The 23,882-nt window shown below is 36.5% G+C and overlaps 3 protein-coding genes across 4 annotated transcripts in view; 2 read left to right on the forward strand and 1 right to left on the reverse strand.

The window, feature by feature from the left end:
* Positions 1 to 10,131, reverse strand: part of LOC108371814 (presequence protease, mitochondrial) — an 11,550-nt gene extending 1,419 nt beyond the window's left edge. The window contains exons 1-3 of the mRNA XM_017627421.1: positions 9,995 to 10,131; positions 9,109 to 9,783; positions 7,368 to 9,047 (exon numbers count right to left, since the gene is read on the reverse strand). Of these exons, the coding sequence (XP_017482910.1) occupies positions 7,368 to 9,047; positions 9,109 to 9,713 (2,285 nt within the window). The 5' untranslated portion in view covers positions 9,714 to 9,783; positions 9,995 to 10,131. The remainder of the gene's footprint in view (positions 1 to 7,367; positions 9,048 to 9,108; positions 9,784 to 9,994) is intronic.
* Positions 10,132 to 10,476: 345 nt separating this feature from the next.
* Positions 10,477 to 12,458, forward strand: LOC108371816 (anaphase-promoting complex subunit 13). 2 transcript variants are annotated; one of them, XM_017627423.1, is made up of 4 exons: positions 10,477 to 10,602; positions 10,709 to 11,070; positions 12,144 to 12,290; positions 12,352 to 12,458. In XM_017627423.1, the coding sequence occupies exons 2-4, from the start codon at positions 11,053 to 11,055 to the stop codon at positions 12,433 to 12,435; spliced, it is 249 nt and encodes an 82-aa protein (XP_017482912.1). In that variant the 5' UTR covers positions 10,477 to 10,602; positions 10,709 to 11,052; the 3' UTR covers positions 12,436 to 12,458. The 2 variants fall into 2 exon arrangements, with proteins under 2 accessions (XP_017482912.1, XP_017482913.1); XM_017627424.1 differs by having other exon boundaries at positions 10,491 to 10,602; positions 10,709 to 11,064.
* An 18-nt stretch (positions 12,459 to 12,476) lies between these two features.
* On the forward strand, positions 12,477 to 23,852 carry fab1 (1-phosphatidylinositol 3-phosphate 5-kinase fab1). The gene is made up of 12 exons (XM_017627422.1): positions 12,477 to 12,957; positions 13,011 to 13,200; positions 13,259 to 13,763; positions 13,829 to 14,770; positions 14,827 to 15,494; positions 15,556 to 15,835; positions 15,907 to 17,217; positions 17,280 to 17,770; positions 17,860 to 18,022; positions 23,121 to 23,278; positions 23,339 to 23,500; positions 23,565 to 23,852. The coding sequence occupies exons 1-12, from the start codon at positions 12,496 to 12,498 to the stop codon at positions 23,750 to 23,752; spliced, it is 5,520 nt and encodes a 1,839-aa protein (XP_017482911.1). The 5' UTR covers positions 12,477 to 12,495; the 3' UTR covers positions 23,753 to 23,852.
* Positions 23,853 to 23,882: the final 30 nt, after the last annotated feature.

The following is a 23,882-nucleotide window of genomic DNA, read 5'->3' on the forward strand; positions in this document are numbered from 1 at the left end:
GAAACAGCTCCAGACCGAGGCGCAAAGTAGAATGTTACAGCGAAATCCCGCATTCGGAAGTTGTATGAATTCTAAATTTAAAAATACAACTGCATTGTTATGGACAATGAAACCTACTGCTATAAAAATTCAAAATATCTTGCAGGTCAAGATTTTTATACTGGCGCAAGTCGTCAAGATGCCCCTGAAAGTTGTAAGCTGAAAATGAAGTCCAAATTTCCAAAAAACCACATGGTTTGGCAAGCTATTTGATCCTGTGGCCTTAAGAGCAGCCCTTTTTTCCCATCCGGGACAATGAATGATCAAGTTTATCGGGATGAGTGCCACAAAAGGCGTCTTCTGTCATTTATCAACAGATAAGGAGTAGGCCACTATTCTAGGCGGACGTGGGAACCTGCCTCTATGCCAAGGACACATTGCCGTGGTATAATGCAAATAACATCAATTTTGTACCTCACGACTGCAATCCAACCAATTGGGGAATATTGGTCAATTGTCAAAGAAATCTTGCAGAAAACAGGTGAAACAGTGAAAAATATTGAAGAGTGCAAAAAAAGTAGTTGTGCGCATCGCGTAAAGTCGATGATGCAGTCATGCAGAACATGATGGCGATGAAAATACCGATCACTTGCATATGGAGCAAATAATAACTAATGTTTTAAGATTTTAATAACATCTAAACTTCCAGGTTATATAATACAAAAAATAATAATTTCAAAGCCTGCTAGTTTGTTTCTGGTAGTAATTTCTAAGTGTCGCAGTTTTGGTGTGTTCACCCTTTATGTTAGTGTAAAAAAAAAAAAACAAATAGTATTTTTCTCGATGATAATATTTGTGGTGTAAGCTATTTTATTGCACATCATGTCTTCTATAAGTCATCCGCAACATAAGTGTAATCACGAAGAGAACAGATTTAAAGTGTGCGCGCCTTGTGGGAGAAAGATTCCGATCGTCAAAACCTTCAGAATTTAATATAACCGGAAAATTGGAGTGTCGTATTAAAAAATACGTTAGTGAAAATTTTAGTTTGACCAATTCGAAGTTCCCATTAGGCATTTGTTGTACATGTCGTAGGGTTCACTGTGACCGAGATAAGGACATACCAAATGCAACGCGACCTCTTCCAAAATGCCTAACTATGAAGATTCGACAAAAGAAACAAGAACAAGTTCATGCTCTTGTTATATCTGCCTCACTGCTCGGGCAACCAGCCATCCAAAAGTTATACGAGGAAGAGCACATACCTTAAATTTATCGAGTGAAATAAACTCCACCAATGGGTTGACTGCTTTGTCGATAAACCTAAATCTTAAAAATAAAATATTTAATAGAGAATCAACCTCCGGGTCAAGCTTTATAAAAATTTCTGAGAAGTGTCTTCAAAAAATAGGCAGAGGTACCAGGCATCAATGCAAAGTTGCAGCTGGTCGTGAAAATGCTCTGGAACTGATTAAAAAATTACCAAAAAAACAACAAGAACAGGTTCTCAGCAATTCGTTGGTGAAAAAAATGGAGTCCGCAAATAATGTTGGTTGCTGTCTTTCAAATGGACTGAAATTAAGTACATTGGGATCAAGGAAAGAGGTCTTCAGTCAGATTGTGTTGAAGTAAAAATAATGGCAGATGGTGGACAGGAGTTTTTTAAAATAAGCATGAGTATAATACCAATTGATGATGCCGAAGCAGTTTCTTGCGATCAGAAAAAGAGAAGTCGGTATTCTGAACAAGGAAGTATTGGAAAAAAAAGTAAACCAACAAGCGTTCATCAACTTATACTTTTATGTGTAGTGCCAAATATGAAGGAGTCATATGAAAACATCAAGCCTTTATTCTAACTAATTAACATTAATAAATTGTCATTTAAGTTCCTTGCTGATTTCAAACTCATTTTAATCGTTAACATCCATACTGCTTCATCACTCTTCAAGACATGAATAAATTAAAAAAAGATCGAGAAGAATTGAACTACTGTAACCAAGATGAGTCTCTAAAAATTAGTGGGGAATGCTTAAAATTAAAAACTTATGGCGATTTGAAAATTGATTATGAAAAATTTGTTTCAATGGGTAAAAACAAAAAAGACGCGAAAGAGTGTCACAGCACAGTAAACCATCCACTGTAATACCCGAGCTTCACATCTTGCAAGGTTTTGTTAACCCCCTATTTTTTAAGGGACTAGTTCCTCTTCTTCCACGGGAAAAGGCTCTTTTGTGGGCACAAAAACTAGGTTTGGTAGTTAAAAACTATCATGGAGATAATTTTGAAGGTAATGCTTGCCGGAAACTACTAAAGAATGCCGATGCGCTTAATGATCCCGACATTTATGCCGATGTTGGATCTATTCGTTTGCTCCCATTTATTACAACTTTCAAAGAAATGGACCAAGTCGTAAATGACTGTTTCTCAACACGATCAGTTGGGTCAGAACTAAAAAAAACATGTGGGTAAACTCGCTAAAGCCTTCCGAAGCACAGAAATGTCGGAAACATTAAAAATTCACGTGGTTCTAAATCATTTGGAACATTGTCTGCATTTTTTAGGCAACGACGGCTTTGGAAAGTGGTCGGAGCAAGCTGGAGAATCCATTCATCGCGTATTTGTAAGATTTTGGCGCAATTATAAAGTTAATTCGATTGACGACCCTAAATATATAATCAATTTAAAAAAAACTGTAGTTGAATTTTCATCAAAGCACATATGAATTTATATAAAATAATATTTTATATTGACTTTGTGACTTTATAAAATTTATGCAGTAAGAATTATTAAAACTAGAGTTCCAGTTACTGTCGAAATTCGACAGTTTTTCTAGTTTTAGAAGCCTTGTAGAGGTTTTCTAACTTAACACGTAGCGATACTTATACGGTACAAATTAACTAACCGGAAAATCTTCTGCTAAAACGTAAATAATTTTTTTTTTATCTGAGAAGGTCTTTGGAGGACTTCGGCAGGACTTGGAATTGACCCGATATATTCAAGTTTATAGATAAATTTCGATGATTTGATACATATCGATAGTTCGATGAATTTCAAGAACACTAAAATTCGATAACTCGACCAATTTCGATAACTGTGAAATACGGTGGCTCGATAAATTTCGATAACTCAAAAATGTAAAAACTTGTGATACCTTTATAAATTTTTACTTTTGACATCTCCACATTTTTCGAAAACTATCTAAACTTTTCGAACGGACACCGACGCTCCAGCTCTGAAAGTATTCAACTCGGAACCCGCTGGTGGTAGCAGAGGAAGAGGGAGGCCCCCACTGCGATGGAAAGATCAGGTGGAGAAGGACTTGGCTTCACTTGGCGTTTCCAATTGGCGTCAGTTGGCACAGAGGAGAAACGACTGGCGTGCTTTGCTGAACTCGGCCAAAATCGCTTAGGCGGTTACAGCGCCAAAAAAGGAGAAGAAGAAGATAGGATGTCATGTAATGTGTTGTCATATCCTCTGATGTCATGTCATATGATGTCATACCATATGATGTCATATCATGTGATGCCCGTCATGTAATGCCATGTCATATCATACGATGATATATCATGTCACGTCACGTCATGTGATGTCTCTTCATATCATGTGATATAATGTGATGTGATGACATTTAATGTGATCACATTCCATGTTCCGATATAATGGATAACCCTGTTGATAACTGTGCCGATAAAAATACCGATAACGATATCCATAAACATATAGAAAAATACAACGATTGCAAAATCGATTAATTCATCGATAAATATAACAATCATCAGTATCGATTATTGTACATATCGACAACAATAAATATCAATTATTTAATCGATTATTATACCGATAACAATATCCATTATTGTATCGATAACAATATAGATTATTATATTGATTATTATATCGATTACAATAGCTGTTATTTAATCAATAACAGTGTCGATAACAACATCGATTATTTTATCGATATCAATGTCGATTATTATATCGATAAAAATATCGGGATTATATCGATAACAATATCGATCTTCATCCTCATCCTTTTCTTCATATTTATCTTTATTTTTGCATATTCCTCTTCACCTTTACCTTAAAGTGTTTACATTTGCTTTGATCTTCGTTTTTTCCTGTACCTCTAGGCATCTTTGTTTTTGTTTTTATTCTCAGAGCGCTAAATCGCTGAGAACCATTTCCATGTGCATTATTCCCCTTGAATTTGACAATTTACTCCCAACCAACCAACTGCCGCTAAAGAAGTTTACTTCATAAATTCAAGAAATGTTCTTACCCTTTTAGTTACCCTAATTCTTATGCATCTGTCATTGTCTCCATTTTCGTGTTTTCTTCACTTTTGCCCTTTTTTTGACTTCATCGTTCTCATTTATTTCTTCATCTTCATATTTATCTTTATTTCAAAGCTTAATTTCAAATGTGCAGTGAAACAACAGGCGAAACATGTCAAATTGAACATGTTGCAGCAACATCTATACACAATTCGAAAATGTTTAAACAACGACTTTGGCCGTAATTTTCAACCAATTGTGAAACCACAAAAACTCTGCTCATATACGGAAAAATGGCTTTCCAACGGTGCTCTTGGTTTTGAAATCGGTTCGGTAGAATCGCCAAACGAACGGAGACAAAATTTATGTTAGCGTATTAATATATAGATATGCAATTATGTAATATTATCTCTGGAATAACTAAATTAAAATATTTTATGCTTATAATGTATGAAAGTGTTATAATTATATTATCATAAACCTTCGCGATTATATAACTGGATTTCGAAAGTTCAAGATCAACATTTGATAATATTTTAAGCATAGGAGCAGATGGAATTTTATTTTCAACGAAATTTTTATCTATGAGTATGTACAAAGACAGTTATGTAAGCCGTTTTGGTTGGCATTTTAGTCATACCTGTGGTTGCTTCAAGACCACTGTGCACATATACAAATTTACACTTTAAATATAAAAAAAAAAGAAAGTGGGCCTGGGCCACACTGGAGGAGTGAAACTTACGTTACATACCTATCTATATTGTGTCATAACTACGGTGACCATCCGGCCTTTATTTTAAAGGACAGTCGTTTATTTTAACCCCCTGTCCTTTATAATTTTTTTTCAAAATAAAGGACGCCTTTTGTCCTTTATTTCTTAAACTGTCCTTTAAATCAGCTCTGCATTTTTCAGAGGTAAATTTTTAAACACAGAATATGAAAAATAAAAATGTCCCTTATAAAATATAATAAAAACCTTCGCCAGTTTGTTTCGTACTCCACTTAAGGGTTTCTATTTAATGGGTAATCTTTGTACAATCTATAAAGCACATGGAAAGTTGTGCCCAGGGCCGTGTTGCACGCTGAGTGAAAGAAGATAAACCCCCTGCTGCACAGTGGTTCAAAACCGGCAAGTTCGTAATTCACTGGAGCCTTCATTTTTCACTTAATTTGATTACTTGTTATTTTTTTATGAAAGCTTACAATATTTGCCAGAGGCTACCCTGCAAACCATTTTTTCAGAGTATTATGCATTGTAAAGAAATTTTAAAGTATTCGTTAAGATTTAATTCGATTTTTTGCCGAATTTTCTAAAATGAAATAAATTACGCACACTTCCATTCTTTTACGAAATTTCGGAAGAAAATCTGTGAAGCAACGAAAATAATGCTGCTATGTGAAGAATATCTTTCAGAGTTTTTCCAGAATTTTCTTTATTTTTCGTACAGAAATTTCTTTACGTGTTCGTGTCAACCACTTCATATAACTTTCTTTAAAAATTCGTAAAAAAAATCGCTACAGAAATGCGATACTCCTAACGATTTCCTTAAGATTTCGGGAACTTTGGTTTGCAGGGTAGTTGAGCCTGATTTTTGAATTCTTATTGGATTATATAACATTTTTTTGTACAAAATGCAGAAAAAGTAACAATTTTGAAGAAAATGTAACTCCTGTTTCAGTTAATAAATATTACATACCAAAAACTAGTTGATAACAATTGTATGGTTCTCCCAAAACAAAAAAAAATAAAAATTAAATTTTGAAATGTTATAAAAAAAAGTTCACCAAAATAAATATTTTTTTTTTGTTTTTAGTAAAAAGTTGGTTGCAAAATAAAGACTCCGGTGAATTATGAACATTAAATTTCAATTTTGAACCACTGTGTGCTGGCTTCGTCGTGCAGTATGAATTATGATAAACGCGTTTTGGTAGCAAAGGATGGCGAAGTTTTTGAAAAGATGTGGCTTAACTTTTCGCTACAGCAGGGAAACTTGTACAATTAAATAATATAATTAACTGGTAAATATTTGATTTAAATTATGATATGGGTAAGGTACTTTTATCATACGATTTGTATCCCCAAATCATTTTGAAAAAAATGTCCTTTATTTTTTGGTTAATATGGTCACCGTAGTCATAACCAATATACATACATATGTACATATGTACATACATACGTGCATCTGCTTTTGCTTAAGGCTGCATTTTTTGTCTTTTTGCTATCTAGATCCCTACCTACCCCTGTTCGTTTTAATTACATTTATTTCATTATGTTTTCCATTATCTTAATTCTTATCTTTATACTCTATCGATAACAAAATCGATAGTATCATCCAATAAAATATCGATAACAAAATCGATAAAAATTCGATAAACATTTCGATAGCAATAACGTTAATAATATTGGTAGCAAAATCTATTAGAAACTCGAAAAAAATATTCATAACAAAATCGATAAAAATATCCATAACAAAATTGATAAAAATATCCATAACAAAATCGATAAATATCCCTAATAAAATCGATAAATATCGATAATAAAATCGATAAATAACGGTAACAAAATCGATAAATATCGATAACAAAATCGAAAAATATCGATAAAAATATCAATACCAAATCGATAAAAAATATCGATAACAAAATCGATAAATATTGATAACAAAATCGATAACGAAATCGATACAAATACCGATAAAAATATCGATTATTTTATCGATGTCCCGAGAATCCCGAAAATTTCTAAAATCCCAAAATGATTCCCAGATTGAGTGCTGAAAAATTTGAGTCCTGCGGGAGTAGCGTACCTAACGGAGGTCCTCAATCTGTCAATGGCCACTCTCGTCATTCCAGACATCTGGAAGATAGGGAGAGTAGTCCCACTGCTCAAACCGGGGAAACCAGCCAACAAAGGAAAGTCTTATCGTCCGATAACCCTCCTTTCCCCGGTAGCGAAGACACTAGAGGCCTTGCAACTCCCGTACTTTAAGAACCACCTGACCCCAGCGAAGCATCAGCATGGATTCCGTAAAATGCACAGCATAACGCCATAAACACCCAGATAACTCGTGGCCTTAGCCGATACCGAACCTGTGAAAGAACTATTCTACGAAGCCCGCGCAGCTCTGCATGGCATACAAGTGTCCCGAACTCGCAATACCCACAGAAATATTGGAAATGTAATTATCAATTAACATGCTCAACCGATCGGTGTCCTCTAACTTAAACTTAGTTAGTAATTCAGTACTCAGTTCGAACATCTCGGCTGCGTTTTTATCCAGCGCATGTGTAGTCATATAAACACCTAATAGGTATGATTTACTATCGTATATATTCTCAGCGAAATGTAATTTAAAATCAATCCCAGCTGTCTTGGATAAGACCAACTTGTCGAATTCTCTGAAATTGTAATTGTTGGTACCCATATCGTTAATGACATCACAGAAAAGGGGCACCAACATAACTTCATCGTGATTTAAGTTGGCACCATTAAAATGTAATTTTAAGTACGAAATGTCGTTTGTATGAACATGACACACTTGCGTTGGCACGCTGCAAATGCGCAGAACTTCGATTGAGGGCATTTTCGGCATTTTCTGCACATCAGACAAATCTAGACAAGGGAGGATTTCCAAATTTGGATGGCCTTTTTGAGCTTGGTCCAATTTTATACCATTTTCATAGACTTCTACACGTTTTTTATCATCAAGAGCCATTATTTTCTGCTTTAATAAATCTAGTTCTGCTGTTTTGAAGTTGTCTTCATAATGGTCGTCGGGAGACATAGTTAAAGTGAGACGATGTGAATTCGTTGCAAAATACTGTTCAACCTTATGTTGCAAATACTTTGGATCCTTTGCAAGGTTGTGACGGAAATTAGCAATCATATTAGACACCCGCAAACTGGACACCACATCGCCATCGTGATTCCACAATGGAGTAGAGTTAAATAGCAAACCCATACCAAATTGTGGGCTCTGGTGTTTAAGTAATAACTCGATGTTGTGTAGTACACTTTCTACGTGACTAAGCTCAAATCCTTCCGACATAACTTGCTTAATGGTTTTGTCATAAAGTTCTTGTACACGTGCGAAGTCCTCTACGCGCAAATCTTGCAATCCCACACAAAAAAAAGTGTCTTTTATTTGTGGGTCATAGCCCGTTGCCTGATTATATCCACCAGAGAAGTTAGGCTCGATAAGGCTCCTGTAAAATGATGAATTTGGTCCACGCACCAGCAATTCCGATAGAACATGCAGCACGAATGTTTCTTGTGTATCTGTTACATCTGACATTAGAAGAGCAATACCAATTTGATTTTGTTTCTCGAAGGGTGCTCCCATGTTATCAAAACGGCTAGAGATATGAACATTACGTGGTTTATCCCAGCGTGGCTGGTTTGGTATTCGGCTATAAGAATTATCAATAGCATTATACTTGCTCATATATTCATTATTAACATAATCGAGTGTCCTTCGTAAGTCGAAATTGCCATAAGTATATATACGAGCATTACTTGGATGATAGTATTTGGAGTGAAAATCTACCAGATTCTTGTGTGTTAGCTTTGGAATTTCGAGTGGATTGCCGCCGGATACAAATCCGTAAGTGTGATCCGGTAGCAAATTGTTAAGCAGGTTTTGGGAGAACACTGAGCCATTTTCAGAGAAAGCGCCTTTCATTTCATTATAAACGACTCCCTTTAAAACGTACTCTGAAGACTTATCATTAATGTTTGAGTGCTCCAAACGCCAACCCTCTTGCAGAAAATCCAAGTATTCCAAATTTGGTCTACAAAATTAAAGGAAGCACTTTATCAAAGATTTTAAGCACCAGATACAGAAAATCTCACCTGAAAACTGCGTCCAAATAAATTTTTTGTAAATTCCTAAAGTCTGTCTCATTCATAGTAGAAAATGGGTACATTGTATAGTCCGGGCCGGTCATGGCATTCATAAATGTGGCCACAGATCGGTTAAGCATTTTGAAAAACGGATCGCGGACTGGATATTTTTGCGAACCACATAAGACACTATGCTCAAGAATATGTGGTAATCCAGTGGAATCAAAAGGCGTTGTGCGAAAGTTGATAGAAAATACATTATTTGAATCCTTTCGATCTAAATACCACAGCTCGGTGCCGCTTCCAACGTGTCGAAAGGTGTATGACATTATGCCGAATTCCGGTACAGATTCCACACGTATGCATTCAAAACCATGATACTGTTTTCCCTCGTTAAATTTGTGCTCTTGTTGCTGGATAATGTGGGGTACGGCCATTATTTTAGAGCGCCGTAGAAACGAAGTCGGTTGGGCATGTTTGTTTTTATTGCTCCATAGACTGCTCCCAATATTTCGTGCATTTATTCCTACGCCAACGTTGAGAACTGTGCATCTTCCAGCTACTTGTTTTACCATTTGCGCCACAGAACGCGTTGACGAGACGCGAGATAACATTGTTTTATATGTTTCACAATGTGCGTAATATTGTAAATAACTGTGGCAATACGATGCCAATATTTGAGCTCTGGGGATCACAAAAACACAATAATAATAAAAACTAGACTTTGCGGCATTTACTAAATCATTTGCATTACATCAGACGTAAAATTTCTAGACTCGAAAATCGATATACAAATGCATGAATAATGAAAAGCAATGCTAAATATATGACGTTACGCAATTTGTATTTTATGATAGCATAAAAACTACGCCTATTAAAGTTATATGCCACTTACCGCCTGGAACTGGGATGGTAATTATTCTTTAAAAAAAGTTGGCGTAAACTTCAAATCCAATAAGATTGAGCCCAAGAATTCCATATGAAAGAAATGCTAGAAACGAAACAACAACGAAAATTTTTTGACAGTAACTAAAGCGGGATCATAAGGCAGTGTTGGCAAATGTTTTTGTATATTACTGCCATACCTAAACAAAAGCGATATGCGTTGCGTTTTCTGACGCTTGGCGTTACGCAGAAGTGTCATACCTAAAAGGCCCGTCCTCATGCAACTTGCTGCAAAGAACGCTTAGCAGAGAATACTTTGGTCACTAAATTAACATACTAGCGGCGGATAAATCAGAATTGTATATCAATAATTGCATTAAAAACTATATTTTTTGCTTCAGTTGCTTCTCGCTTGACGCGCCAATTTAGGGATGGCAGTTAGACAAAGAACACTTGTGCAAAATAATCACCGAAATTCACATTTGCCGCTTTATCTTGTTTTGATAGTGTTTTCCGTATTCGAGGCAAAAATAAAAAATCTGCCGCGGACAGAGGCAAAACGGCGACGAATTCCAGTTGCAAATGTTTCAGATAAGGTCAAAATCGTAGCGGCACAAAGTAACGAGTTGTCCCTTCTTATAAATTTACGATCTTTGATCAAATCATGTTATTTAGAAACGATAATGAAGTATAAAAATCGATTTTGAATCGTTGTTTTTCTCAGCTCTAGCGCCAGACATGAAATTACAAAACAAGTGACGAATCGTTTAAATCACATCTGAGTTGACAACACGGGTTTCATTTACGACACCGATTGAAATTTACATCGCTCAACAAAAGCTGCACCTGGAATAAGCTGCTCAACTAACAAGGACTGGTGAACACAAGTATTCACCAACTAGTGGAATAGCCTGGCGTTTGCGAGCTAACCGCTCTGCCATCACACTCAAATCACAAAAAAAAAAAAATTTTTTTATAAATATGACACCAGTCTTCTAATTTCATTCATCCGTGCTATTAACTAATTTAGTTAAGGGGAACAACAAATCCCAATCATAGTTAAAAGCGATGGACAGTCAGGTATGTGTATGTACATGTATCAATTACTTTGTGCTTTGCTCACGCCAATCAATTAGAGCGTCCCAGAACGTCTATGATTTGCAGGTTTTGCAGGATTTTGTCCAAAGTCGTTCAGGTACGCCACGTTCACATAAGGTATATTAAAGACGAAAATATCTGTTCCTGTACAACCTGCAAATCCCGGAGTACGGGAAAAGGCTGAATATCTAACATTAAATATGCGATTTTAGATGCAAAGGAACTCCAGAGAAACATTAAAAATAGGGTTGTATCATTGCCCCCCACCTGCTGCGTATGCCAGAGACGATTGCATGCAAACTCAATGCAATGCTTGCAACGGGTGGAGTCTGCTCAGGCCTACCGACTCATCGGCTTTGGACCACATCGTTTGTGGCCCCCTGCTGCTCAAAGAGAGCTGCCTCCACGGCAAACCCCAGTCCAACTGAGGCTGGTGCCACTTTAGGGCATGTTTAGGTCTGCTCAACTGCGACGCCGCTCACTACCACCACAGGGCGGCACCTTCCACAGCAGCGCACACAGCCAACGGCGGTCAGGCAGCACACATCCCTTACTCCCACATAACAATACGTACGAGTTTCCTGCGCCCACCTTCTTAAAAAGGGAATCCCTGGGAATTTGTATAGCACAGTGTTATAATATTACCTCAGTGCATTTTAAAAATGCTATTTCTAAAAACATATATATTGTACATAAAAACCTTTAAAAGGCCACATATGAAGCCAGGAGAGCCGGAGTGGCCTATTAACCTTTTTTTTTTAGTAAGATGGGAAAGAAGAAGGAAGTATAATAAATATGTTTATTTTTACTGAAAATTTCACCAATGTGATACCTAATACCTATTATTGTAAAAGAAAACTAAAAGGGCGTATTCCCTACGCGATACTACCTATTATGGTCAAAGAAAACTAAAATGGCGTAACCCGGGCTATTAGCGCTTTGATTTTAGTAATGCAGTTTCCGTTGTACCTCAATTTTTTTAAGTGTCAGTTAGGCTACTCTCGCTCTCAAGGCCTCTTATATGTACTATCTTTAAAAATTAACGCAATTATTTACCTTAGCCATTGCCCCAAGGTCGATTATTGGATATTGTCGATAATAAGTGGCGTGAGGAGATTTTGCCCTTTGATCAGATACTTGTTCCTGCTGATAAGCTGCCTGATCCAGAAGCGGATGGCGGCGACTCTCACTTAACTCTTAGTGAACAGGTAAAATTATATTAATTCTTAAAAAAAATATTAAAATTTCAATATTTTTTAACTGTTGTAGGAGCAAAAATGGAGTGATTTGGCTCTAAGTTCATTGGCGCCGGAATCATCCTTGAGTGAACAGTTAAACGTTTCCACTGTCTAAGACATATTTAAATACGAATTAAAAGTAAAAAAACACTTTGAAGTCCATTTTATCTTCAAAATGAATCAACACCTGCATTCACCTACAAAGCTAACTGAATTCGCTAGAGATTTCGAAGATGGCGAACCCGAATCGTTACTCGACCGTTTTGTTAACAAAATACAAAATGTATATAATCAAAGCTATAATACTGTAAATGAAGTAGCTACCACAGCCGGTTGTAGCTCCGCATCATTACAAACCTCAAAATCTGTATTTTATGATGAACATAAAACTGATGCCGACACCCGAATAAATTCCAGTTCTAATGTGAATGTTACAACAAGGGTGCAGCCGACAAACGCCTTCAACTTTACTCAAAAAATAAACGCTTCTGGAAATTCCAGTACAAACACAAGCGGCAGTACCGCCGAGGAATCAAAAAGTGAGGTTGGCGAACATATTTTAGACCTACCAAGTGAAGGGCGTACAATGGTCAATGTTTTAAAACGCATCAGCAGTTTGATGGCCACTAAAAATAGCGTAGGTATTCTATAAAATAAAAAGCGGTCATAATTATTTCTATTTAATGGCAGGACTTACGGAATTATAAAGATACTGAGCTACATCGATTTTGGATGCCCGACTCTAAGGCCAAAGAATGTTACGATTGTGCGCATAAGTTCTCCACCTTTCGACGCAAGCATCACTGCCGCCTTTGTGGTCAGATCTTCTGTTCTAAATGTTGCAACCAAGTTGTGCCTGGAAAAATAATTATGTGCGCAGGTACGTTGGTGAAGTTCAGATCGCAGGGTAAAAAACTAATTTAAATCACTTCTTGCAGGTGAATTGAAAGTTTGTAACTACTGCTCCAAAATTGTTCTTAGTTACTTAAAGTCCCCAAACATAGCGGTTGACTTACACGCCGATCTGCAGGCGTTGCAACAAGATCTTACACAAAAACTGGAGGAGAGAAACGAAAGTTTTAAAACAGAAGCATTGCCCGTAACTACAAACTTGACTCGTAAAGTATCTGTTGGCTATCAAGAAGAGCGGTTTGCTACACATTTGGTCAACAGCTTGTCAGTTGATGATCGAAAGAACATCCTGCAGCAGTCAAATTCACTAATAACACTGCACGAGGATATGCGACGTCAACTTCCCACACAGAGCTGTGGGGCCAATCTCATTGAATACTTGATTACGCATAACAAGTCTTCGAGTAAGGTTCAAGCGGCTGCAATTTTAAACGCATTGCTAGCTGCTGGCTTTCTGCAACCTATAGTACCCGATTCTGATCAAATCGATTTCGACGAAAATCTTCATTACAAGTTCATTGAACTGAATAAGTAATAATAGAATTGCTAAATTGTAAATTTTTTATTTAAGGCTTCTTTCTCGCTTTGGTTTACAGACAAGGCATTATTACCAAACAATTTCAGGATCCAACGTCGATGCATGAAGCCATCTGTCCGCGGCTTGATAACAGCGGTGAACTGCAACCACCCAAGTCTGTGGATATTTCCTTAAGCCCTCATTCCGTCCAAGATATGGAATTAGAATATTCAATGCGTTCCACAACCACTACAACTAAGCTGCTGGAGTCCTATTGTGATTATGAAGAACAGCTACTGACTCAGATGCTACGAACGTTTCACCTAGATCTACGTTGGTTCAAAGTGTTAATGTCCTTATGCTGCCGTGCAGCTAATCATTTCAAACCAGAATATTGTACTAATGACTTAATGGACATACGCAATTATGTGAATATCAAAAAGATACCGGGTGGTAAACGACAAGAGTGTACGATTGTAGGTGGAGTTGTTTTTTCAAAGAATATCGCACACAAAGGTATGGCCACGCGCGTTGAGCATCCGCGCATTCTTCTACTGCAGTGCCCGATTGTCTATGAAAGAATAGAAGGAAAGTTTGTAAGTATATCCACTGTGTTATTACAAGAAAAGGAGTATTTACGGCGAGTCTGCGATCGCATCATGAGCTTCAAACCAGATGTGGTTTTGGTTCATAAAAATGTTGCGGGCGTGGCGCAAGACATGCTTCGTTCTCAAGGCATTACATTGGTATTGGATTTAAAACTTTCAGTGATGGAACGCATATCGCGTATACTTCAATGTGATATCGTTACTTCAATAGAGTCAAATATTGCTCGGCCACAGCTTGGAATTTGTGACGCTTTCTACATACGAAGTTTTAGTGATGGTAGTGGTGGTAATAAGACACTAATGTTTTTCGAAAAACTTAACAATCCCCGTGGTTTCACTTGCCTACTACGAGGAGGGACAAATAAAGAACTTGCCAAGGTGAAGAAAGTCGCATCGTTTTTGGTTTATGCCCGGTGAGTTTTCGAAGGTTTCCAATTTAACCTTAGTTATAATTTTATTATAAATTTAGATATAATTGGCGTTTGGAAATGTCATTCCTCTTGGATGCGTTTGCAGATCCTCTCACTCCAAAGCCACCTATCTTCAATTCGAAAGAGGCCAGTCCTGATGATTTGACATTTGATGATGAGCTAGTAATACGGTCGACAACTGAAAGAACTAAAGCATTATTAGAACGAAAAGCGGAGGAAAAAGTACTGCCAACACGCAAAGAAATTATTTCTGTATCAGAGAATGTCGCTGACTTTACTGATCCACTGCGCTCCGCAGATATTGCAAATACAATGTCAGGTGACCGACCAGTTGAATTGGCAGTTGAGACACGTTACGACAACCGCTTTCGCAATGCACTTAGCTCTACTCTACTTTCTGTCAGTCCTTTTCTCAGTTTTCCGTTACCATATTTAGAAACCGAACAGGGACGTAAGTGTTCATTGCGTCGGCTATTTCCAACTGAGCTATATTATTCCAAATTGTGGTCGAATATAAATAGTAGCCTGCATTTAGATCGCCATGAAAATTTGGAACAGCTTAAAAATGCCTTTAATGATACTCAGCTAGGAGCGCCACATCCATTTTTGAAACTTAAAATTACTACAGCTTGGGATAATCGCGACATACAAACACTACTAGCGGAATTTCGTGCATACGGCGGTCGCTATCCTAAAAAACTGAAAAGTAATAAGCGCTTATAATTTTAAGTTAATGATTTAATATCAGTTTTTTTTTAAATAATAAGTGTTTAAAAAGCTCAATCAAGTTCCACAAAAGGTGGTTGAGGAACATTTGCATAAGGACGCCCTGGATTTGGAAAACCATCAACGCCTGCCGGTGTTATTCTGCAGCTTTTATTTCAACCCGAAATCAGCATCTTCCTTTTGTGCACCACCAACACTGTTGGATATGAAATTCTATGGCCAACACGACATTATGCTTGGACAATTCCTTCAGCGGTATTGCTGTCGTTTGAATTCGATGTGCAGGCTTTGCAATTTGCCAATGTTGGGTCATGTACGGCGGTAAGTTTCACTGAAGCTTCATTAAAAGGTTATGGATTTTGGTTTAATCATATTTCACTGCATGCTTATAGTTATGTTCATTCCATGGGATGTGTGCAGGTCTTCCTTAGCGAGGACAATACAAAAACTGATCCGAATCGCATTTACTTTACGGCCTGGTGTACAATTTGTAATGATATGACGCCAAGTGTACCACTCTCTGAAAACACTAAATGCCTTTCCTTCGCCAAGTATTTGGAGCTTCGTTTCCATGGTCATGCCTACAAGAAACAACCAGTTATTACCAACAGTTCGCCCGGACTATCTCCAAGCTGTGGTGAAGTGATTCAGTGTCAGCATTCATTACATCGTGATTATGTACATTATTTCACCTATCGAGGAGTGGGTGCCAAGTTTCTGTATACGCCTATTGAAGTATGGGACATTGGCTTGCCTGCACTAATATTAGATTTACAACCTTCAAAAGTATTAGACCGCTTCAAATACCTCGAAGAGATAAAACATTTTTCTATGAAAGGTCATGAAGTTTATACACGCATTCATGAGCGTATCGCTGACCTAGCTACCGAGGACGAAACTTTAGCGATGGTGATCAATCTTAAGACAGCATTGAGCAAAGATCAATTTATTTTCAAACAACATATAGAAATTGTTCAAACTCTACTTACAGATCCCCATGCCAGTGTGCATGACGTGAGTGATGCTTTACTTATGTCAAAACGTGTACTAGCTGAGAGTATTGATTTGTGGGGTCCACGGGTTCACGATATTGTTTTAGCGCAAAAAGCCGTGGTAAAACAGTTGCAGCAAGTACAACCTGCTCAGTCGCACACAGATTCAGGAACAATTTGCACTGAAAATTTGCGCCCAGAGTATTCAGACGGTGCTTCAAAAGGCTCAGAAATATCCCGTTTGCTAGCCGTGCCATCGCTAAGTGATGACACGTCTTCGCATTCAGATGATATTGCCGCAGAGTCCGAAATAGATTCCATAAACAATGCACATATAATGGGGGATAAAAAATCATCAAATGAGCAGTTGCTAACGACAGCCGGCAGTACAGACAAAAAGTCTATAAAAAAAATACTTACACAGCTTTTACCTTCCGCGGGACCGACAAATTTGCTACATTCACCTTTTTCAGCCCAGGAGCATTATACTCTCCCCCTGGGCGCATTCCCGATACTTGTTCACGATCAAGATTTAAGCTCACTAATTGCATACTGTTTGACATCAAATGACTACCAGCGCTTAGTGGCTACTTCAAGCAGTACCACCAGCGGTGTGGCTGTACACACCCCTAGTTTTGACAACGCGAACAATAGTGATGCTACATGTCAAAACAATCCCAGCCCAAATTTAAAGAGGAAATCACAAGAAAAGTATGGTAATATTCAATTTTGTTGAACCTGTCTAAGCCAATAGTTCTTTTTTTAAATGCCAGCTCACAAGATGGCGATGAAAGTGATAAAAAAGAAGTTTCGAATAACAATACAAACGTAGATGAGGAGCGCAACAAATCCAAAACTAACTCTTCGCATCTGGAGTTAATATTCCAGGACAATGGTAAACAGTTTACATGCAAAATTTATTTCGCAAAAGAATTTGATTTGATCCGAGCCAAGACGTTAAAGCCGCCTAAAGTTGAGAAATCGCTGTACAAAGAGATTGAGCAGAGCAAAAAACGAGAGGAGTTGAAAGTATCTCAAAGTCGCAGTGGGCCTGAAATGGAATTGGTGCGCAAGCCCAGTGACGCCTGTGGATATGTGCCAGCAGACGCAAATAAATCTAATAGCGGTGGAAGACTCGATGAAAAGGCTTTGATGCAATCGGAAATTGAGAAATGTCGGAATTATCTAGCTCGTTCACTTTGCAGCAGTGTTCAATGGGAGGCGAGAGGCGGTAAATCTGGCTCGAGATTTTGCAAAACATGGGGTATGATTACATATATTTTGCATCTAAAATTCTATACATGTATGTATGAACATACATATGTATGTATCATATATGTTCTTTTATTGTAGATGATCGCTTTGTTTTGAAGGAGATGACTAAAACTGATATCAATATATTTGAAAACTTCGCACCAAATTACTTTGAGTACATTACCAAATGTCAGCAACAAAATGAACCAACCTTATTAGCTAAAATTTTCGGGGTTTTCAAAGTTACTGTCAAAAAGAAAGAGTAAGTTATAAGCAGGGCTCAGACTTTGTTGAAATATCATTTGATTCTGAAGCTTCAAGTAGTGATAGAACTTTTTAGAAAAGTATCGATACTAGTACTCATTTAGAATACTCCTAAGTAGAATCGATATTGCAAAAAAGTATCGATTATACTCGTACATACTTCCAAGTATTTTTAAGGCAAACGCGTAAAGTAAACAAATCAAATTGGTTTGCTTTTGTGACCTCTTCTTATTTGTTAATTGAATATACACTGCTTTTAATAGTTGAAATCTGATCTAACACGGATTTTTAATGGAGTTTTTAAAATTAACTTGCAACGAGTTCATTTTTCTGCAAGCGTGGAATAAATATGTTCATAGCAAAAAGCGTATTTAAAGCTTTTAAAACAAAAAATATTTTATGAGTGTTTGATGCGTTTATTTATAGATCACTTTACAAAAATTAAATGCAAATGTAGAAAATGAGAAACAAATGTAAGTGAACCTAAGCTTTCTTTCATAAAAATTTTCTTCGAGAATGGGCTGGATTTCGAATTTAGAACGAGTCCTTTTTTGAAATCGGTTACAAAAGCCGAAACACGTAAACTTAATTTTGGGTCGTCAAATGAGGTAATTTTCGCAACATATTTTCATTTTAAGTTTGCATTTTTAATGAAACAAAAATGCAAGTTTTAACAGGAAAAAAATTCAAAAATTAAAGAGTTTTTGTAATTTTTTTTTATTTGTGTTTAAGCCTGTTCTTTTACAAAAACAGTAAGCTGTCAACGAAGAAAATTGATTGGTAAACAAAGTTGTTAATGGTAAAATGAAAATGCGTAACAATTTCTTTCTATGAAATTATTAATAGTTCATAGTCATAAAAAAGAAATTATTACGCATTTTTATTTGGCCATTTACAACTTTGATTATCAATCAATTTTCTTCGTTGATAGTTTGATGTTTTGTAAAATTACAGGCTTTAACACAAAGCAAAATAATTAAAAAAACGTTTATTTATTATTTTTTTCTTTGTTAAAGTTGTGCATTTTTTCATTGGCAATGCAAACTTAAAATGAAAATACCTTGCGAAGTAAGATAAATGAGAATGTGTTAGTTTCCATCACACAATTCTTGTAGGGTCGTTTTCCAATTATTTAAGAATTTTTAACCACACCCAACGTTGAAATGACCGCTACCTTTTCTTCGAGGTTGTGTAAAGATTTCATAACAGTACGAATTACCAGTAGCTAACTAGAAAAACATGCGTATTAAATTTTACTATGGATGTATGTTAAATCAAAACTTTAAAGTCATTTTTCCAGAGGTTTTAGTTTTTTGAGTTATGAAAGTAAATGAACGTTATTTTTATTCACCACACGTACACGGAAATCATATTAGGATCGTGTGTGAATCGGCAACAAAGTTTGCGTCGAGTAAATTTTTGACAACAATGAGGTGAATAAAATTTCAGTAGCTCATGAGGCTAGTGAAATTTTTGACAAATGGATAGAAAATTTTGACAATCGCAAAGATTGTTGATGTGTGTAATAATTACACTGTAATTTTTCGTTAAATAAAAACTTAAATAGATGAATTGCAATCAACGATGGTAGATGTTTTCTTAAAATATTCATTTCACATCAATTTGTAATATTTTATTCCAAATAAATTGCGGTTATCAAAAATTTACTGCTGTCAAAAAATATTTAATTTCACACAGCAGATTGGCAAAACTGTCTCACCATAATAAAACATGTACAAAAATTATGCAAAAATTAGGTCTTGTAGTTTAATAAGTCTTTAATCAGCCTAATCATGAGTTTAATTTTCCCCGAACTGGTTCACTTTTCACTTTTCGTTCCCATGTATTCTTGTCGCCGCCCAGATCGGCTAGTCGGTACGAGTTTAGCCTGCTGCAAAAACAGCATTCAGAGGTCGAGAGTCGGTGTTGGTCGCCACTGACTCCCTGCGAATGCCGTTTATGGCCTGTCGGCAACCTCGGAACTTCGTCTGTCAGTTCGTATGGGTGCCTCTTTACGTGCCGTGACGAGGGCTCCTCCGCAAGCAAGTGTTTGTTCGGGTGCCCACGTCGGTGGGACCCTACTAAGAATTGCTTGCAGAGCGTTGTGTTATACTCCTTAACGGGGAGCAGTTGAGGCTCATCGTGCACGTGATGTTGCGGCGACATCAGAAGGCATCCGTTGTTTTGGCAAGTATGTAGCTTCATCCACTGCGTCCTACTAGTCCCCGACGACAACAAAGGCCTTGTACATGGCCAACAACGTTTCTTCGACGTTGTACGTGGCCAACAACGTTCTTAACACGGCTGGGCATGAAATACCCATTCTCTTACTAATATAGTTGTATTTTTTTTAAGTTAGTCAAATGCTTTATAATTTAGAGAAGCTGCAATACAATAGTTGCGAAGAAAGTGGCGTGATTTCTTTGTTAGAACAGTTTGGACTCGAGTTCAAGCCGTGCTAACAGCATTGCGCTGTGTTGAACTTATAAACTTATAAAATTTTCCGAAAATTTGTCAACCGCCCATAGTAAACCATGGTAACCAAAAGTGAAAAGTGAACCGGTTCGCGGAAAATGAAACTCATGATAAGGCTGATTATAAATTTATATTCATAAGCTTATAAAACAGGCCGTTTCGATTATATTACGTTTTTTTCAAGCGTTTTGTAAACCGAAAATATGCGTTTTTTAAGCTTTATGTTTATTTTAGTAAACTTTTAAGATACCTACTATAAGTTTATATCAGGGACGTGAACCGGTTTTGAACCGGAAAGCTTTTTTTTTTATATTAATGAACTGAACCATTAACCGAACCGGTAATTTACTCAAATGTTTGATCCGAACCGAAAACCGAACCACTTTTCATAAAGGTTTCATTTCAATAAATTTTCAATAGATAAATTTACCTACCTTTTTTTCTTTTTGTTAAATATAGTATATAACGTGCTTGTTTACCATGTGGCAATAGTTGCGTTCGACAAGTCAAAAATTTGTAATAGTTTTTCCAAATTTTTACTGGATGGCGTTCGATAACGACAAAAAATTATCCAACACACAAAAATTGAGAGAGCTAGCGTTCATTTTGATGCAAGAGAAGCGTTCATTTTGTACTGGCAAAATTTTAGTCAGCAAAAATTATCCAACACGAAAACATATGATCACAAAACATATGGTTGCAATTTTTGTAAACAAACAAAATTGGATTTGTCGAGGTTTGTTATTTATATGCTTTTTGGCTGCCTGCTATGAGATTTTATGATAGCGCCAACTAGTTTTTACTTCTAGAAATATTCCTGGCGAACATTGAACGTTCACTTTCCTTTTTTCTTCCATGGAGGCAACATGAATTTCAGTTTGTTTACAAATAAAACATAAACAAAGTCAGCTGGTGTGTCTTCTTCTTCCGGTTTTTGCAAGTAATGGCTAATTTCCTGTTCGTTTACTTTTTTGCTTTGTCATCTCTTTGGGAGAGAATTTTCGCTTACTCTCGTGATTTTGATTGTTGGCTGGTGTTGGCTAATTTGGTTATCGAACGCAACTAATATCAAGATCAAATTAAAGGTAACCCATCTCATTTGACAGACGCANTGATTGTTGGCTGGTGTTGGCTAATTTTGTTATCGAACGCAACTAATATCAAGATCAAATTAAAGGTAACCCATCTCATTTGACAGACGCAAAAAAAAACATGGAGAAATTTTGCTGCGAAACCCTTATATTTTGGCTGCTGTATATCTGGACCCACGGTATCAAATACTCTTTACTGATTCTGCAACTGGTACTGCAATGACAACATCGTACAGGTTTTTAATCTAAAAGCAAAATTGAATGGTGCGCAAGCTAATGAATACTTGTCAATCTCTTCAATTCAGTTCCGATGAAGAAATTGATCAAATTTTAAAAGAAATAGGGAAGGATAAAGCGAAGCGCAAAAATAGATCATTAATAGATAACATCAAATCGTTTGATAATACAAAGCGGCTTTCAAATAATGTTGGTGTTTTGAACTTCTGAAATAATGACCCATTCAAAGAATTATCTGAAATGTCTCAAATTAGTTTTGATGTTCCTACAACCCAGGTTTCGTTGGAGAGGGCGTTTTCCACCCTAAAATTGATTCTTTCGGTCCTACGAGGAAATATTGACGAGGATTTGCTCAAAAAATCCGAAAGTCCGATGCATACACACATAAACTCCAAGCCGTGTATCTTTTTAAACTGCCTCACTTCGATGTTTTTTATCCGACGTCATTGAATAAGGTATCAATTTGTTTGAAAATAAATGTACTTATAGACAAATACTAAATATTTTGGAACTTTCAAAGAAACTTTTAAAATTAGCGATGGTCAAAGTAGAAAAAATTAAGAAAAATGGGGATTTTCAAATATTACCCGATGATCATTTAATGGATCCATTTTCCAAAACATGTTTAAGTTTAAAAATCGGATGAAAAATAGTCAAGCTGTTAATAGAGAAGTACATCAAGCATGAAAATAACTTTTTCTTTTAAATAAAAAAGGGGAAGGTTCAGGAGCTATAAGAAACCTATTTTCATAATGTTCCCGACCCTACATACAGCCTACCCCAAGTTTTGTTTCGAGTGAATTTCGGGATTTTTTTTAGTAGCACCGTGTTATCAGCATCAATAGCTTTGTCTGCGTATTCCCCACTGAAAAGATGTCCAGTAACTTGCCAGTAACCCAATTTCTGAGAGTAATCCAACATCTGCTCTCAGTGAGAGAAATATGCGAAAAAGTTCGCAGACGCTTACCTTGTAAGTAGTTACTTCTTTTAATTTTTTAATTAAATCATTCAGTTTTGGCAGTTTTAACTTTACAATTCGCGAGTGGTGGGTTGGCTGAAAAAATCCTGGCCAGGATATTTTTAATTAAATATTCAAAAACTATTATTTTTTTCTAATTTCGCTTCGCCCGAGCCTAGACTTATTATTACTTGTTACTATCTTGTTACTTGTTATTTTGGGTGGTAAAAACACAAAGCAATTTGTTTTAGGTCCGAGTCCATTGACCTCGATTATTCTATGAAAATGTAAATAAAATATGATTACAAATATTTGCTTGCTTTCCATTTTTTTAGTTCAATAGCGGAAAAATCACTACTGGTTATGGAGAACCTTTTTTTTGGCTGTGATATCAAAAACAAATTTGACTTAAAGGGTTCCGAACGCAACCGCTTAGTAGATCCAACCGATCAGCAGGGTGAAATAGTGCTGTTGGACGAAAACTTAGTGCAAAGTATGTTAAAATTTCACGTGCCCAATTCTTTCTATTCTATTTTTTGTTATATATTTGCAGTGTCTTGGTCTAAGCCATTATATATTTTATCACATAGCAAGGCAGTCCTTAAAGATGCTATCAATCGAGACTCTACTTTCTTGGAAAAAAACCAAGTAATGGATTATTCGTTACTTGTAGGCTTGGACCATAAAAGTAACGTGCTGGTATTGGGCATAATTGGTAGGTTCGCGTACATACAAATCAAAATAAAAACTTCCATCTTTTCCATCCATTAATTTTCCAGACTATATACGAACTTTTACTTTTGATAAAAAGGTTGAGTCCTTTGTTAAACAAACTGGTATACTTGGTGGCATTGGAAAACTACCAACTGTTATATCGCCAGAACGTTATAAGCAGCGCTTTATCGATGCCATGGATCGCTATTTTTATACAGTACCAGATCGCTGGGAAGGCCTGTCGAAAATTTGATAAATAGTGACATAATGAAGCAGCAGCGAATGAATTAAATGGTATCTATCAAAGTTATGTAGCATTGCTGCGCTATAAAAATGCATGTATTTCTAATGAATTCTATATTTCTTTGAAAATGCATTCATAG

The sequence above is a fragment of the Rhagoletis zephyria genome, unplaced genomic scaffold, assembly GCF_001687245.7.
Source record: "Rhagoletis zephyria isolate East Lansing unplaced genomic scaffold, Rhagoletis_zephyria_1.1 Rzeph_scaffold_05231, whole genome shotgun sequence".
Taxonomy (NCBI): domain Eukaryota; kingdom Metazoa; phylum Arthropoda; class Insecta; order Diptera; family Tephritidae; genus Rhagoletis; species Rhagoletis zephyria.

Coding starts and splice junctions, on each gene's coding strand:
- LOC108371816 (XM_017627423.1), top strand. Junction 12,291..12,351: donor ACTTAACTCTTAGTGAACAG/GTAAAATTATAT, acceptor TAACTGTTGTAG/GAGCAAAAATGGAGTGATTT.
- fab1 (XM_017627422.1), top strand. CDS start 12,496: ATGAATCAACACCTGCATTCACCTACAAAGCTAACTGAATTCGCTAGA. Junction 15,495..15,555: donor CTATCCTAAAAAACTGAAAA/GTAATAAGCGCT, acceptor TTAAATAATAAG/TGTTTAAAAAGCTCAATCAA. Junction 23,501..23,564: donor GCTGGTATTGGGCATAATTG/GTAGGTTCGCGT, acceptor TTAATTTTCCAG/ACTATATACGAACTTTTACT.